The following is a 16,431-nucleotide window of genomic DNA, read 5'->3' as shown; positions in this document are numbered from 1 at the left end:
TCATACACCTTAGCCTACACTGGCCTGTGTTTCACTGTGTGGTGCGCAATGCTTCAGTAGAGTTGCAGCTGGTTTCCCCAGTGGAAAGTAGCTCCTTAATGGGTTTCTTATCTGATTGTCTTTGATAGGCTTTCAGTTGGTTTCTACTCTCTTCCTCCCTAACACATCTGCGTAATAACATTAGAGTATAAAGTTACCTCTTTCTTCCTGGCTCTTTGTCTCCCACTCTGCAGACTGTTTGCACTCTTTTTGTCTGATCTTTTGCAAAGAATACAACCGTCTGGATTAACTTCTTTATTTCAGAAGACTCACTAAATGAAACGTTTTTATTTTATTTGGTGTCAGAAGTAGGATGGTTTGGCAGAATTCGGACCTGAGGCGGCTGATAACACTGGATTAAAGTGTTTCAGCCTCCTCCTCCCTGATTTAAAGACCGACAGCGCTCCGGATCTTTTCCACTATCATCTCTATCAGAGTTGGACCTCCGTTGTCCTTCAGTGGTGAGTATATCTGAAATAAAAAATACATTAGGCCTAGGCTGTATATGGTCCTGGATTCCCAGCAAACACCAATTAAAAGCTTAGAGTGCTCTTTTGGTTTTACCTGCTGATCTCACACAGCTGATGCATGTAACATCAATTTAAACTAAGAATATAAGCATTTGAAAGCGTTGTCCATGTGGAAGAAAGGATCAGAAAGTAGGGAAAGGCAATGCAGAGCACCAAACAAATGTCTTACAATAAGGATGAGGGAAAGTTTGATACACAGAGAAACAAAAAACTAGATTAAATGAGCATGTGTTGGATAAACTGTGAGTAAACAGAGTGGGAGACAGCTCCTAAAATCCTTTCGCCAGTTGTGAAATCTATGACTGAAAAACACTAAAACATCTATGTGATAAGTGGGTTTAAATGGGTTTCCTGTTTGGAGAGAAAGAAAAGGAAAGATGCAGAAGAGCATGCAGAAAGAGATGAAACCATTTAGGGCAGATTAATATATGAACTAGAATTGAGGGAAAGGAAAGACTGAGAACAAAACATTTGACTAGATAAAATACCTTTTTAACACGCCATCAGAACAAACTAACACATTATATCTTCTTTAACTGAGGCAAGTCCTGGACTTCATTCAGGCTGATCCAGTCCTGGACAGGATGAAGACTATACTGAGGTTGAGTGCTGCTGGAACATGACACCGAAGCCAAAGAGATAAAATGAAGTAGGCTGGAGCTCAGGATGAACACAGTGCAGTCATCACTGGATAACTGCTGATGCACAACAGACACAACAACATGTTTACAAGCAAGAACAGATCACTTAGAGCTCAACAAGCTCACAGGATCATCGTCTTCTAAAGAGGACTGAAGAATGCTGAATTCTGTATCAAGCCAAAACAGAACGAGAAAACCGACAGTACAGTGAACAAAAGTGGAAAGTGGACTGGAAAAGTTTAGACAATTTATGAAATAGGGACAGTAAAAAAAGAGAGAGAGAGAATGATCGTCCATTTTTCAAATGATTGTACATGTCACATTATAGATTACATCCAATACCACACATTTCTTTATGGGTGATTTGGCAACGGCCTGTTTTTAAATTGACACGTTTGGTTGGTCCGTGCTGTTCTGTTCTGCAGTCCATCACAAGAATCGTGCTGAGATGACCACTGTGGTGTTAAAAGAGTTCAGCCCACGGTGTCCACACACAAGGCTGGTCCGTCCAATAGTCTGTCAATTCGTGACATGATTGATGTGATTCGTGGTAAAATAACCGACTTGAACTGACGAGGCCTCACTGACTACTTTTACTGTGTTTATTCTTTTACCTTTATATGACTTCCTGTTACAGCGTCTGTGTTTCACTGAGTGGTGCTTGAGGCTTTATTATGTTGCAGCTGGTTTCAGCAGTTCTGCTGGGAAAGCACCTTGTTAATGGGTTTACTGTCTGACAGTTTGCTTTACTGCCTTCCTCAATCAGACAGCTGTGTAATAACAGAGTATAGAATCACCTGTTTCTGCACAGACCTGATTCTGTAGCACAGCTTTACTTACTCGTTACTTTGCAGGTTATAATTGTACACAAAATATATGATTAAATTATAAAATATGACATTTTGTTGTAAAGTACCCAACAGTGTATAATGTTGTAAACATGAGCTCCACCTCAACCAGCTGTGTGTCAATGCATCGATGTAACGCTCTCAGAGGCCCAACCAGTACTTTTACTTTTGATACTGTGACTAAATGTTTGTTCTTATACTTTTATGTGTATTTGCAGAGTGGGATTGATGGTATATGAGTACTTCTTTCCCCAAGAGAATGAAAGAGCACTGATGGTGTTGCAGCGCCCTCTGCAGGACAGAAACTGAAAACACAGATCATCTATTTTACTGTGTCTCTTAACAAACAGCAGAACTCCATGAAGTCAAATAGAAAACATGTTTAATTACTTCAGACAACACAAAATGTACTTTAGTTCTAGTAGAAGCAATTGTAGCTGTAGTGCAGTTTTTTTTCCTCCAGCATCGTCACCTTTGCGCTCTTGTCTTGCTGTCTACAAATGTTTTTGTTTATGCTTGTTCTGTGTACATCCAGAACAATATGAGACCGGAGTGATATGTAAACACACACCTGGCCACTGAAGCTGATTCTGATTCTGAAAACATGACTCCAGCCTCACAGGTGAAATATCAAAAGTCACATAAAGTCTGAAGAAAATGATGACGTGGTAAAAATTTTATCCACTCATGATCCTCAAACATCTCAACACACACAGCTTTATACTGTATTTGTATTCACTTACAGTAATTAATCAGCAGCTACTTTATTTGGTACAGTTGTGCAAACTAATGAACACATACAAGGAATTTAAGTTGCTCTTCCACACAGAACATTTTACAGATCTACAGCTGAACAAAGATTGTAAACAAAACTAAACAAACTATTATGAATACAAATGGTAATATATGGTTTAAATATATACGAATAAGATCCCCGTCCACACCAGCATTTTAGCTGCGTATCTGAGTGCGTATCTCCGTTGTGTCGTTCAGTGAGTAGCTTGTTCATTTGGCCTAATCTTGTTTATGACTCAGGAGGAACGAGTAGTCTCAATGACTAATTTGTTAGAATAGTGAATAGTCTTGGACTCTCACGTTCACGCATCACACGGCAGCTGCCCGGGCTCCGGCAGCACAGGAAACAGTATTGTTAGTTCACGACTCTCTTCTGTGGGTCTGTTTGAGTCGTTCATTTGTCACGTGACAGCTCGGCGGACGGATTTAGCCGTTAGTAGTGGCGATTGATTATTGACAACATATTTCTGTGGTTTTTACATGGTTTGAATTTGGTTGTGGCTCCATGGGGCTTTATAGAACCATGATAAAGAAAGATCAAGAGGTGAATTTGAGCATTATACTTTGTCAATTAAAGCAAGCCAGGCAGCCTTCTGTGTTTGAGAACTGCGCTGTTTTTTAATCGCCCACTAGAGGGCTGCAGAGCTGCAAAAACCAGCCTGGTTCAAATGAACGAAATGACTCAAAAAAACATTAGTTAATTTTGCTGAACGAGATTTGAAGATCCGATTCAGCAAAAAGACTCACTTTTCCCATCACTATATTAAAACGACTGAAAACGTACATTAAGTGGCCGTTCACGTACACTGGGCATGCATGTGCCGGTGTAAACAAAAAGCAAGATGGTCTATTCCACAGAAGATTTGGGGAAAGAATGAAATACTACAGACAAAGAATCACACCAGATATTGTTTGCACGGACCAACAATGAGCTGGAACTGTTACTGAAAGTAACACAGGATTACAAACAGACTGTAGCAGCTCAAAGTTATTAGCTGATTTAATATCTGAATAAAGTTCATGATCATCCATTTAGTGGACTCAGTGTTTGGACTGAGTTTGTCTTCACTCTAGCAGCTACTTTTAGTCTTTTTTAGTCTTGTCCATCTCACATGGATTCCTCAATGGAAGTTTTGCTCACATTAGTTTAATGCAGTGAAACTTCAGAGCAGCACAGTGTGACTTCATCTCACTGCAGCAGCTGGTTGTTGCATCTTGCAGTTACTCAGGGGTTCATTGCGGAGTCAAACGTTTGCTTCCAGACTTTGTCTCTGGTCTCACATTCCTTCGAGTGGCTCTTCCTGCAAACAAATGAACAGAATTCATTAGTGAAACACATCAAAGTGAAACTCAAGACAAGATTTTCTGTTTTTCTTCAGACTACTGAGCCAGAATTGATCTATTTCTATTAGTTGTACATGATGTCACACTCTGCTTGTGTCTTACTTAGGACAATATTTTAGCAGAGACAGCAGTTCTTTTAAACTTGAAAGATTGTTTCAGTAATTATTGATTAATGAGTTTGTCATGTAGTGCAAAATGATTTGAATGTAATTGTGAAAGAACTTTTCTGTACTCAGTACAGATGAAGGTTTTATAGTTCCATATCCGGTCTTCTTCCTATCTCTGTCCATCATCATCATCATCACTATAAACAACTTACATAATCAATAATTAGCAGGTGACGGCAGAATGTGTTTTCTTACCTTTTGTAGTACCGTACACCAAGTCCTGCTAGAACTACAACAAAAATGGCTCCAACCACCAAACCTACAATAACACGTGTGACACCAGTTTGACTCCCTGAAACAGAAAAAGATTCAGTTTATTGAACTTTCTACTAACCAAACTTCCACGAGTGGACTGACTGATAATTCCTGGGTTGCAGTGTATTAATAACGTTCATATTGCCAGGTGGGCAACATGCCTTTAATGTTTGTTTGAAGAACTTCTAGAAAGGTTTGGACCTTGTCTGTGTCCATCTCACAGAGCAGTTATATTTTCATTTATACAAATGTATGAATCCACAAAGTTTCCTCACTCCGATCACTCAGGGTCCAATTTGTTCTACTTTACAGGCCATCTGGAATTGCAGTAATCCAGCCTAGAAGTAACAAATGCATGGACTAGTTTTTCTGCATCATTTTTAGACAGGATGTTCCTGATTTTCGCAATAATACGTAGGTGGAAAAAGGCGGTCCTTGAAATTTGCTTAATGTGAGACTTAAACGACATGTCCTGATCAAAGGTAACTCCAGATTCCCCTGCTGGAGGCCAAGGCGATGCCATCAAGGGAAACTATATCTTTAGATAATGTGTCACAGAGGTGCTACTGCTCTGTAGAAAGTCACACAGCTGTTTAGCAACTGCTTTCTCCAGAACCTTAGAGAGAAATGGAAGGTTAGATATAGGTCTATAGTTGGCTAAAACATCAGGATCAAGTTTGGGCTTTTTCAGAAGAGGTTTAATTACAGCTGCTTTAAAGTACTGTGGTACATAGCCTGTTGATAGAGATAGATTGATCAAGGTTATTATAGTTTTTTTGGATTTTTCATTAGCTTTTTATTTTTATTTTGTTTTGACTTTTTGTTTTCAATTTCAGTTTAGTATTAATTAGTTTTTAACGTTACTTTTAGTTTTTTGAAAATGCTAAGTTTTCATTTAACTTTTATAAGCTTCATCGTTAGTTTTAGTGTTTGTCGCTGCACGATACCAAGCTCAGTTCAGTTCAGAAGCTTGTAAATATGAGCCCAAACACTCAGCAAATATATATTTGAAGTACTAACACATTGTCTAAATAAATACTACAAATAAATAAAACACATTCAATCTACAGTATAATTTCTAACCTACATACAGTAAACCCTAAGAGCTAAACTACCCTAATTCTACTAGCCAGTGGTCCCAAGAAGTTCATTACATCAGTCTCTAGCTGACATGCAGTCAATGACCAGCAGACACGTTAACCCAGCGCAAGGGGAGCTCATGGTCAATGTACTAGGGGCAAGTTCATCACACAGGTATGATGAGCTCTAAGCCAGACCATCTAAACAGAACAAAACAAAACAAGGAAAAGAAAACCACCAAGGCAGCAACTCACTACCTGAAACCCGAACTAAACAAAACTCTATCGTTGTTTGTTAAATTATTCTGTACGATTGTATTAGAAAACATGTTCAAACCCCACCAGCTACGTAGCCGATCCCTACTTGGGTCTCACCGACTAAGTTACCCCTAATGCCACACCTGCTTCTCACCCAGACTCTCCTGACGAATAAAGCAAGACACCAATTCTGATTTAAATCTGACTTCTTGACATCGTGGCTGCACAGCCACTTGACATACAGCGTGCCAGCTCTTCATGCGGAGGATAAAACATAACACACCCGCGGCTCACCAACAGGTGCCTATCGTCTGTCCGGACACCGGCCAGACCAACTGCCCCGCAACGTCAGTTCCACCCGGCTTCATATCCACCCGAAATATAGGTCCTATATAAAAAATTGGCAAAGACGAAAACTAAGGACATTTAACGCTTGTTTTGTGCTCTCTATGTATGTCTGTACTGTATTTCCCATCCTGTCCCACTTTTGACTTTTTCATGCTGTTCAGCCAAAAAAATAAACAAAGGAGCTCCTCTACTGCCGGCAGGTGGTCACAATTTTGTTTTCATCTGTGTATGACCCAGACTGTAGTATGTATAGAAGCATGTGTCTCCATGTGAAACAAAAACAGGGTTCTTTAACTGATTCTTTGACCGTTGATTGAAATCCTGCCTAACTATTAAATCTGAGATTTTATGCTGCTAAACTTACCTTCCTCTATCCTCAGCAGGGTGTTGGTTATGTTTGTCTCCTCGTCATCGCTGAGTTCACAGGTGTATATCCCCTCCTGTTTCAAAGACAAGTCTTGTAGTGTGAGGCTGCCTGACTCAGACACACCCTTCACCTGCTGCCTCCACTCCTCTGAGACTGTGTAGGGGACGCTGGTCCTGGTCCGGTTCAGGATGATCCGACTGTGGTTGAATCTCCAGACGAGGCTGAAGTTCAGAAGGGAAGTGTTTGAGGCAGAGCAGGGGATTGTTGTGTCAGAGCTGGAACCATCGAGAGAAGCTGAAAATATACAACACAAAACAAATACAATCAAACGCCTGTGAATCAATTAATAGAAACACATACTGAGACACTGTCAGATAATAAAGGGTTTGATGTGTTTGTTTACTAAATTAGTTTGCAGTATCTAAACCACTAGTGAAAAGGTAAAAAAGGTTCTAGCAGTAGTTTGTTGTTGTGTAGTTGCAGGAATCTTTTAAATCAGAGCAGACACCAACCTGGTTTATTGGTTTAGTTGACAGATTAGACGTAATACTCACTCAGTTCCCTCAAAGTGGTTCTCCTCCTGTTCCTGCGAGTGCTGACGGTGCAGCTGTAGACCAGATCAGTAACCCTGTCTGAAAGTATCAGAGAGCTGTTGATGTTGTAGAGCTGCTGTTCAGTCTGCTGGACTCTGGTTGTGTTCTTGAAGGTCACGTTGGACGGAGGTCTGGTGGACCAGGTGAGTTCAGGCTCAGGGTAGATCCCCTCTGAGCTGCAGGTGATCCTGTTTTCTTCCTGCTCCATGTCGACTTTATGGACCGGAGCTGCAAAAACAGAGATCTTGATGCTGTATGAACGGATGAATTTACTAATAATTTTATGCAAAAAAATAAAAAAGTTTAATTCACTAATTTGACAGCACAAATGCTAAATGTATATTTTAATTGCACCTGAAGAAAATACAAGTTGATGGTTTTGTGTATTTACTGTGTGTTTCTCGTACCGTCCACTTGTACGTTGATAAATGATTCCTTGTTGCTAGTCATGGTGCTGGTGAAGCACCTGTAGCTGCCCTGGTCCTGAACCTGGACCCCAGTCAGCTGGAGCGAGGCGTTTCCTCCGGAGATCTGGTCCTTGAACAGTGATGTCCTGCCTCTGAAGCGCTGGCCCTGGTGTCCCAGCTGGTCTTGGTTGTGGTAGTAGGAGTGGACAAGAGAGTTTCCTGCTGTCACCAGAGTCCAGTGGATGACTGCATCAGTGCCGCCCCCGGAAGCTACACGGTAAGATGCAGCTCTTCATAAAAACACAGGACACCTCTGCATCTGCAACACATCAGGTACAAACAACATCGTTATTTTGTAAGTTAGGAAACAATAAATGAAGGCTTTAGTTGGTTTACATGACGATACACAGATTCCACGCCAAGCCATCACATATGGACAGTTGGTCAAGACCCCTTGGCATCACTTTGTAACGCACTGGGCACTCCCTTAGTGTCATTGTTCAGCGCACTGGGGGAAGCCCTGTAGTTTCATTTTTGAACACTTAATATATAGTAACAGTAAAGTACAAGTGTTGCAGTGGACAGATCAAAGTGAACATTCATGTAGGAGGCTGGTGTTTGCTTCTTGTGTGAAACAAAAAGAGTTGCATAGGTTATGTAAGGATAGGATACGATTATTGCTAACTTGACCAGACTATGTATGTTATAGTGATCCTACACTATATTAATGAAATTATGAATAATAATATTTTGAAATATCATATAATAAGCACTCGTTTGGGGCACCGCCTGAATCGCTGTTGTATGTAGTTTGTTTAGCCTTGCTTCCTGTTGATTCCCCACCATCCGGTATCGAAGGCTGCTTGGCGTTGTTGCGTTCACAGCCCTCAGCGGCTCTGCACGCCACATGGCCTCTCGATCTGGTCTTTTGCCAACGAGAATGTCCCTGAGTCCTTCGTCTGGTTGGTGATTGCGTGAAACCCTTGCAGTAAACGGGCCGTTAGCCCGGGCTTGTCTCTCTAGAGTTAGGTAGGCAACTGGTTGTTGGGAGTAGTGAAATTCATTTGAACCGAAATAAAAGCTTTTAAAAGAATTAAAGTGCCGTAAATTAAACGACCTATGACTTTGACAAAACAAAAGGTAAATTCACAGAGGGTTCTCGAAACCTAGGGAACACGGCTAAATAAGTTGCTATGAGACAAAGGAAACTTAGAAGTCGCGGAGATTCTCCGGACCAGACTTCTTGGAGCAGGATGCTGGGTTGCGAAGAGAGGCGTCTGGAGAGAGGAGCGAAGAGCAAGAGTCTGAACAAAGGGGCGCGAGGTGTTTTATCTGTCCTCTGTTTCGGACTTGTGACGTCACTTCGGGGTGTCGTTTCACTCCCCTCAACTGTGGGTCTTGATGTTTTATTTTAACTCGAGGTGATTTCTTTAAAGTCTTTTGCGTGTTTTAATCACATTATCTTTCCACAATATCAACTCAAATACTTAATACTTAAATACCATAAACAGTTTTACATTTCTTAATTTAAAGCATTTGATAAAATGAAAGGAGAATCTATTGTTAACCGTTGTAACGATAAGAATGGTCACAGTTAAAACAACATTTCATAGTGATCATAGCAGATAGAAAGAACTGCTTAACTAAATACTTTCAGGATAATATTGATTGAATAACTCACACTAGGCAATCCGTGCCATCAAAGACTATTGCTCAAGGAGAGACCGCAATTCCACCCTTTATGGTAATATTTAAGTGTTATTATTTTATGCACTGCTTTTCGTTGGCACACAGTAGCAAGGATGCATCAAAAAGCCAATAATACTAACAAATAAGCTGCAGTCAATACAGAGTAATACAGTAGGCTACAATACAACTGAGTTTATTTTCGCGGTTTATGGGACGCGGTCTCAACCTGCTCGGTCAAAACTTGTGCAAACATAGTGGCTGATGGTGGAGAAGTGCGCCATCTTGTGAGTCATGCGTAGTTCATTAGGAAAGTGTGTTCATTTACTGTCTGTTTTTCTTGTTTAATGTACATAATAGTAGGTACTAATTATAATGAAGAATACATTATTGATACATTGTGATTCAAAATAATGGATGTTGGTGAATGAATTAGAGACCCCACAGATGCATGATTTTACTGCTTCCATAGGAGCTCAGACCTCCTTATGGAAGCTGAACTCCCACATAACTCAAACCCTGACCCCCATCTTTTTTAGGGGAAGACGAACGGGAGATGCTGTGTTCTTCTTTTTGACATAATTAAATGTCAATGTTGGTTCACTACAATATTGTATTGTTGCTTATTTGAGGGTGTTACAAGCGACACCAAATGGTCTTGACCAAGTGTAGTGTTCACTGTGAGTTTTTAACATCTGAGAGTAAATGTGTGCTATAAATAAAAGATCATAATAAAAAGCTGTTAAATTGAGATATTATATCACTTGAAACAATGAAATAATGTTACTCGTTTTATAACCAATTTTATACTTAAAATCAAGACCTGTCACCCAGCAGGGTGGTTAGGCTGGACGGACGGATCCTTTCCTCGATCATTTATATTCCTATAATCCGTAAGAGTCCACCAATCAAAAGAAGCACTCTGTGGATGAGGTTGGCCTGGATTAAATTATGATTATCCAGGTAATATTCAAATTGCTGAGCTGAGCAAGAGTTTTGGTCATAAAGAATTAAAAGCCTGCTCTATAGGCCTTCGCAGGGCCACACATAGACAAACAACCAGGAACACTAGCACCTAATTTAGGGTCACCAATCAACCTAAGCAGCATGTCTTTGCACGGTGGGACGTAGCCAGAGCACCCAGAGAGAAACCTCTCTGACACGGGGAGAACATGCAAACCCCACACAGAAAGGCCGGGGCAACCGGGGTTTGAACCTGTGGGCTTCATTTCTAAGTGAGGCTAAAGCCCATTGACAACAAGGCAGGAAAACTTTGATTTATTATTAGTGATTTCATTGAAAAACTACAATATAACCTCTTTAAGATTCTGCTGATGATTTTAGTTACTTTTTAAAAAAAAAACAAATATTCTATAAATATAAATAAAATCAAATTCTGGCCATATCTTATACATTGTACCTTTTAAGATGAGTGTTAACTCTCATAGATCCACCTGCATCATTGCATAGACTGCCCTCCCTGGCTAGACCGACCTAAACTAAACTATGAATTCACGTCCTTTTTCTGGGCTAAATGCCATTCTGTTAAATGCAGGGCAACTTTGTCCTGATAACAGTTACTGTAGGCTAAAGTGTATGTGACACCTTTATAACATTATGAACATTAGAATATAAGCTTCCCATTACTACTTAGCTTCAGGCAGCAGTGCGATCTGCTTTGCTGTAGTCTGGATCTAAGTTATTAAGTACATGCAGTTGGCTCGGAGAAGGTTTATCTGTTAAGTCTAGTTTTACAAGCCGCCCCTTGCCTCCTATTTCTTGTTCAACATCTCTGTCTTCTTTTCTAACGCAGAATAAAGACTCTGGACGCTCTTACCTTATTTGTGTATCTCTGAAGTAAAAGCTTCACTCACCTCCTTCTGCAGAAGCTAACATCCAGAGAAAACTCCAGACCACCAGAAGCGCAGAACAGCCGACCATCATCAAGTAGTGGATTGACAGAAAGTTTATTGCTAACTATTTTGATACTGGCTTTGTCAAAGTCTGTCTCCCTGTCTCTCCTCACAGCCTCATTTCTGTTTACCTTGTAATTTATTGCCCTTTTCCTTTCCCCTCGTTTCCCTGTCCTAGTTGTTGTTTCTGTCTTGCCTTGTGTTTGTTTTACTCCCACTAAATTCCTGTCTGTAAGCTGAACCTGTCGCCACATGTTTGCAGCTGCAGCTGTAAGTCAGTTTTTCATGCAAAAGCATTTGTTGGTTTCAGTTTCTCACATGTAAAGATTTGCTGCTTTTCCTCTGAATGATTATAATAATTGTATGTTTGTTAATAATATTGAGGTTTGGACACATCAAGCTTTGTGAATATGCAACAAATCTTTACAAACCAAGTCAGTCATTCATGGAGAAGATAATCAGTATATTAATACATAAAAGTATATTAATAGTACAACAGACACAGGCATATTTTACTGCTTTAATACTGTAAGTACATTTTCCTGATTATACTCACGTACTTTTACTGCAGTAACATTTTCTATGTTTTATTGTAAAAGTATTTTATTTTGCTTCACTGCAGTCTGCATTTTAAAAACATCTTAAAAACATGATGTTGAAGATTTACTGAGGAAAAAACTGCATTTCAAAATATTACAGTATTTCACTCGAACTTTAAAGTCTGAACAAATGTTACAAACTTTACTGTTTGTAAATCAATAAAATGAACTGCTGTTTGTTGAGTTTTATGTTTAGCCTGAATCTCAATCTAATCCTTTTTCTTGAACTAAAAAATCATTTATTAATTCCATTTAGTTCCATTGAGAGAAATTGTGGCGTTTCTCACTTCTGAATTTGAAGAAGACTTATTGAAGGTAAAGAGGAAATGTTTTTAATCAGAAAGTTAAAGTGCAGGATCTCTGTATGTGTTTTTATTTCTCTTCAGGTTTTAAAGTTAATCTACAGTATTGTGCAAAAACACTTTCACCATATCCAACCTGTTAAACCTGGTCTGCGGTCTGAGTTAACAGGTTGTGACATATGAACTGCAGTTTGTGTGTGGAAAAATATCTTACTAAAATATGTTAAGCTGTGCTGTGTCAGTATTTTTTGTTCTCCAGTTCTGCTCTGGGAGTGCTCCGGCTAATTGCTGAATGAGGTCCAACAGACTTGGACCCCTGCAGTGTGTTATTTGTATATAATACTACAGCACCAATGTTGGTATAAATAATCTGACACCTGGCAATAACATCCTTTATATTAAATGAAGAGAATCATGTGGCCGATGACTTCAGACACTTGAAACATCACTTCTGCCTCATAAAGCAGCTTCATTCAGTTTGACAGTTTCTAAAGTTTTGCACTTTAATCAGCACATTAGTGAGAGAAGAGAGAAAACACATGAACCCAAAGTGGCACTGGGCCAAAACTATACAAAAAAAGTACGTTAATATTTCATGTCAGCAAAATAATTTAATATTTAGGCAAAGCAGCTTTATTTATAGAGAACATTTCAAACACAGAGGCAATTCAAAATCAATTAAGATACAATAAAATTAGATCAAATTAAATAAATTAAAATTACAGACCAGAAGCACAGTTACAGCGCCGTTGTAAATTGTCCAAAGTGAAACAAAAGAAAATAAAAGTGCAGTACAGAAACCAATCAGTGAAGGCTCAGCATCTGGGTTGCAGTGAGTTTTACAAACCACCAGATGTCACTGTGCTGCTGAGTTTGAAGCCAAATCAAATTCCTGCCAGCTTCAAACCCCATGTGACAACAAGGCAGTCTATGGTTAAATCCAGACCCTCAGAAAAACTCAAGTGTTTTGTTGTAGATGTTTTTTGGCATTTTCACTTTGCTTTATTTGTGTTATAAATCTTTGTTGTGCATGTAACTTGTGTAATAGGTTTGCAAACCGGTGGAAAAACACACTGAGCTGCAGCACACACAGTGACAAGACGTCTGTAACTGTGATTTTAGCAGGTATGATCATTTTGGCTAGCTAAATCAGACTTAAAACAAAATGTACTAACCAGAGAAAATGAACAGCCCCCCCTCCTAATAAGCTTTTTCAATGCCGCAGGTTAAATCAATGTCCCACTGATTGTATTGAGCCGCCTGGGCCAAAAAAGCCCGGGCTGATTTTATTTTATTTTTATTTTTTTCTCCCAGCCCAGACTACATCTTAGAGGTAAATATTGTCATTTTTACTCCACTACATTTATCAGACAGCTGGAATTACTAGTTAGCTTGTAGATTATGATTTTACAAGCGAAACATATAACCTTTAAAATGATGTTCATGGCATTTGTTCCATCCTTCTTATCAAGTCATTTTAGCCCTCCTTAAAACATGTGCAAATATCCATCAGAGCAGTAAATAATAATATTGCAGTCTGTTTTCCACTTCGTTTTTGTAGGGGAGACCGGGGATGGTTGTAACACAGGTCAGTTTTAACACATCCAATTTGCCCAATCAGGAACAAGTTCAAATCACTTAATTCACTCTGCACATGCTCAGTTTAGCCCTTATTCCACTTGTGAAAGGTAACATAGTTTTGCTATGTAATAGCAATGTAGGAAATATTTGCAGAATTTAATAAAAATTGTATTGGATAAGAATCACAAAGTATCCCTTTAACCCCTAGTTTCTCCAGAGGCGTGTGACCTCTGACATATATAGCAATTGAAGTCGTTTTGGATAAAAGCGTCAGCTAAATGAAGTCAAAATATAAAAAACATGATTTTTTAGTTTGGACAACACAAAAAGTACAGTAGAGTAGTACTAGCAGTAATTGTAGTTGTAGTACAGAAAATGTTCATAATAACACCTGCACAAAATATTTATTCCAGCACCTTTTTCACCTCATTACACTATTGGTTCTCTGTGTACAAATGTTTTAGTTTATGGTGTGTGTTCTGTTGTTTGTTGAGCTGTTTTGTTTATGCTTCTTCTGTGTACGCACATCGAGAACAATATGAGACCGGAGTCAAATTCCTCGTATGTGAACACATATCTGGCCACTGAAGCTGATTCTGAAAACATGACTCCAGCCTCACAGGTGAAATATCAAAAGTCACATAAAGTCTGAAGAAACTTTTATGTTTAATTATCCTCAAACATCTCAACAAACACACAGCCTTATAGTGTATTTGTATTGACTTACAGTAATTAATCAGCAGCTACACTCAGCGGCCACTTTATTAGGTACAACTGTGCAAACTAATACAAGGAATTTAAGTTGCTCTTGATGTTACACACAGAACATTTTACAGACATCCAGCTGAACAGATTTTAAACAAATATAAACAGAACAGTTATGTTTACAAATGGTAAAAAAAAACAGAGGTGTAAAAAAATATATAGTATATAAAAAGCAACAATGAACAACAACGTACAATTTCTGTATACAAGTCAAACTGTTTCTGAACATTTTAAACATGAAGGTTGCTGCACCACATTAAGGGACGCCTGTCCTCTGTCCTCTGTCCCTCTGTCCCTCTGTCCCCCGTGCAGCTTTGGGACTCTGATCCCTGTCCGGTTCATCTTCTGCAGACTAACAGGCAGAAACTAACTCCTCACCAACAGATTGAAATTGTATTTGGCAGGTGAGCTCATCACAAGCAGTCTAGTGCTCAAAGTTATAAACAGCTGATTGATTTCAGAATAAAATAAAAGTGAGCTTGGGACTGGTGGTGCTGTGGGCTCGTACACTCCCATGGAAGAGCGAGGATGTTAAGTGTGTTAGTGTTTTTAGTTAAAACCATTTATCTTCCCTTTTAGTGAAATAGTTCTTTGTGTTTCTGTGTCTCTTTTGTTCCTGTTTCAGGTTTGTTTGTTAATAAATATCTTATTTGTTTGCATATAATCTGTTTCCTGTTTCTTGTGGCCCGGTTTTTATATTTGTTACTCCTCTCTTTACCTCTGGGCCTGAGCCACATGAGGACGTAACAGCTGTTGCTTCTTGTAGTAACTCAGGGGCAGACTGTGAATTATACAGAGACAACTGGGAGGGGGAGTCAACCTTTTTTTTTTTCAGGTCAAAAAGAAAACCCAGTAGAGCGCAGGCTTTTAATACAAAGCTCACAGTTTCCTCGCTTATTTAACTAATGTATGCAGCCTGTAGATGATGGTAAATCAAATTCATGACATCAGTTCATGGTGCTCCATACCACATGACAACTTTTGTAGTCAGAGGTCAAAACTGCCAGATAGTCAGACACAACAGCAGACCGTCATGACCACTCAAAACAGACCCACACAATACTGAACCAGAACCAAAGACACTATCATAAAATTATTATAATTATCATTTCAAGATTTAGCAAATAAGATGTAATCTGCGTTCAATAAAGTAGTCGTTTCATTTATGCATCTTCAGAATAAAGAACAAAATAAATTCATCCAGCAAACACCAAGCCTTCATTTGATTTGGTCAGATTCTCTGTTTATTTTCTGACTACTGAACTGATCTTTTTCTACTAGTTGTGCATGATGTTACACTCTGCTTATGTCTTATTTAGGTCGACATTTTACCCGAGACATGGAGGACCGATCCTGACACAGTCAGAAATAAATACAGAAATAAATAAATGCTCAATAAATAAATAAGTATCTAATTAAATAAACAAAAAAATAAAGAAATTAAAGAAATGTAGGTAGTAATTAAATTATACAAGGAGACATAAATGTATATATTTTAATTAGTGCCTTTACTTATTCACCTTTGTTATAATTACCTTATTTATTTATTCTCCGTTATAATCTTCAACTTTATTTATTAATTACAAATTTTTTTAATGTATTTATTTATGTGTGTGTTTTAATATTTTTGTCTGTTTTATTCTTCCTTTGTATTTTTTTACCTTATTTATTTTCACCCATGGTATTTATTTCTGCCTGTCCTTTTTAAATTTCTGTATGCATTTCTGCCTCATTATGCAAATGAGGAGGGGCTGTGTCTCAAGGGGTCATCTTCTCTCCCATTGGTGGATCAATCAGAGCTCTAGGCCTACTCTGCCTGCAGACATCAACGATCTTGCCCCTCACACAGTCAGATGGCTTCCTTCAGTGCGCTGAGGTGTTTAGCTACACTGTTTGAAGATACTACCAGCCATG

At 38.9% G+C, this 16,431-nt stretch overlaps 1 protein-coding gene and 1 pseudogene across 3 annotated transcripts in view; one reads left to right on the top strand and one right to left on the bottom strand.

Moving 5' to 3' along the window:
• LOC119896614 overlaps positions 1–16,431 on the top strand; it is an 858,889-nt pseudogene that overhangs the window by 207,093 nt on the left and 635,365 nt on the right.
• LOC119896776 (CD276 antigen-like) overlaps positions 1–16,431 on the bottom strand; it is a 51,418-nt gene that overhangs the window by 16,031 nt on the left and 18,956 nt on the right. For 2 of the 3 annotated variants that reach the window (XM_038710223.1, XM_038710216.1), the window contains exons 4-6: positions 6,669–6,965; positions 4,560–4,656; positions 2,990–4,154 (exon numbers count right to left, since the gene is read on the bottom strand). The exons of the other annotated variant lie outside the window; for it this stretch is intronic. In XM_038710223.1, the coding sequence (XP_038566151.1) occupies positions 4,079–4,154; positions 4,560–4,656; positions 6,669–6,965 (470 nt within the window). In that variant the 3' untranslated portion in view covers positions 2,990–4,078. Of the gene's footprint in view, positions 1–2,989; positions 4,155–4,559; positions 4,657–6,668; positions 6,966–16,431 lie in introns of those variants that run through there. 3 annotated transcript variants of the gene reach the window in all.

This window comes from Micropterus salmoides, unplaced genomic scaffold (genome assembly GCF_014851395.1).
Source record: "Micropterus salmoides isolate LMB-PRFRI ecotype aquatic unplaced genomic scaffold, ASM1485139v1 Ms_hic_scaffold_1, whole genome shotgun sequence".
Lineage (NCBI taxonomy): Eukaryota > Metazoa > Chordata > Actinopteri > Centrarchiformes > Centrarchidae > Micropterus > Micropterus salmoides.
This window is presented reverse-complemented; position numbering and strand designations above follow the sequence as displayed.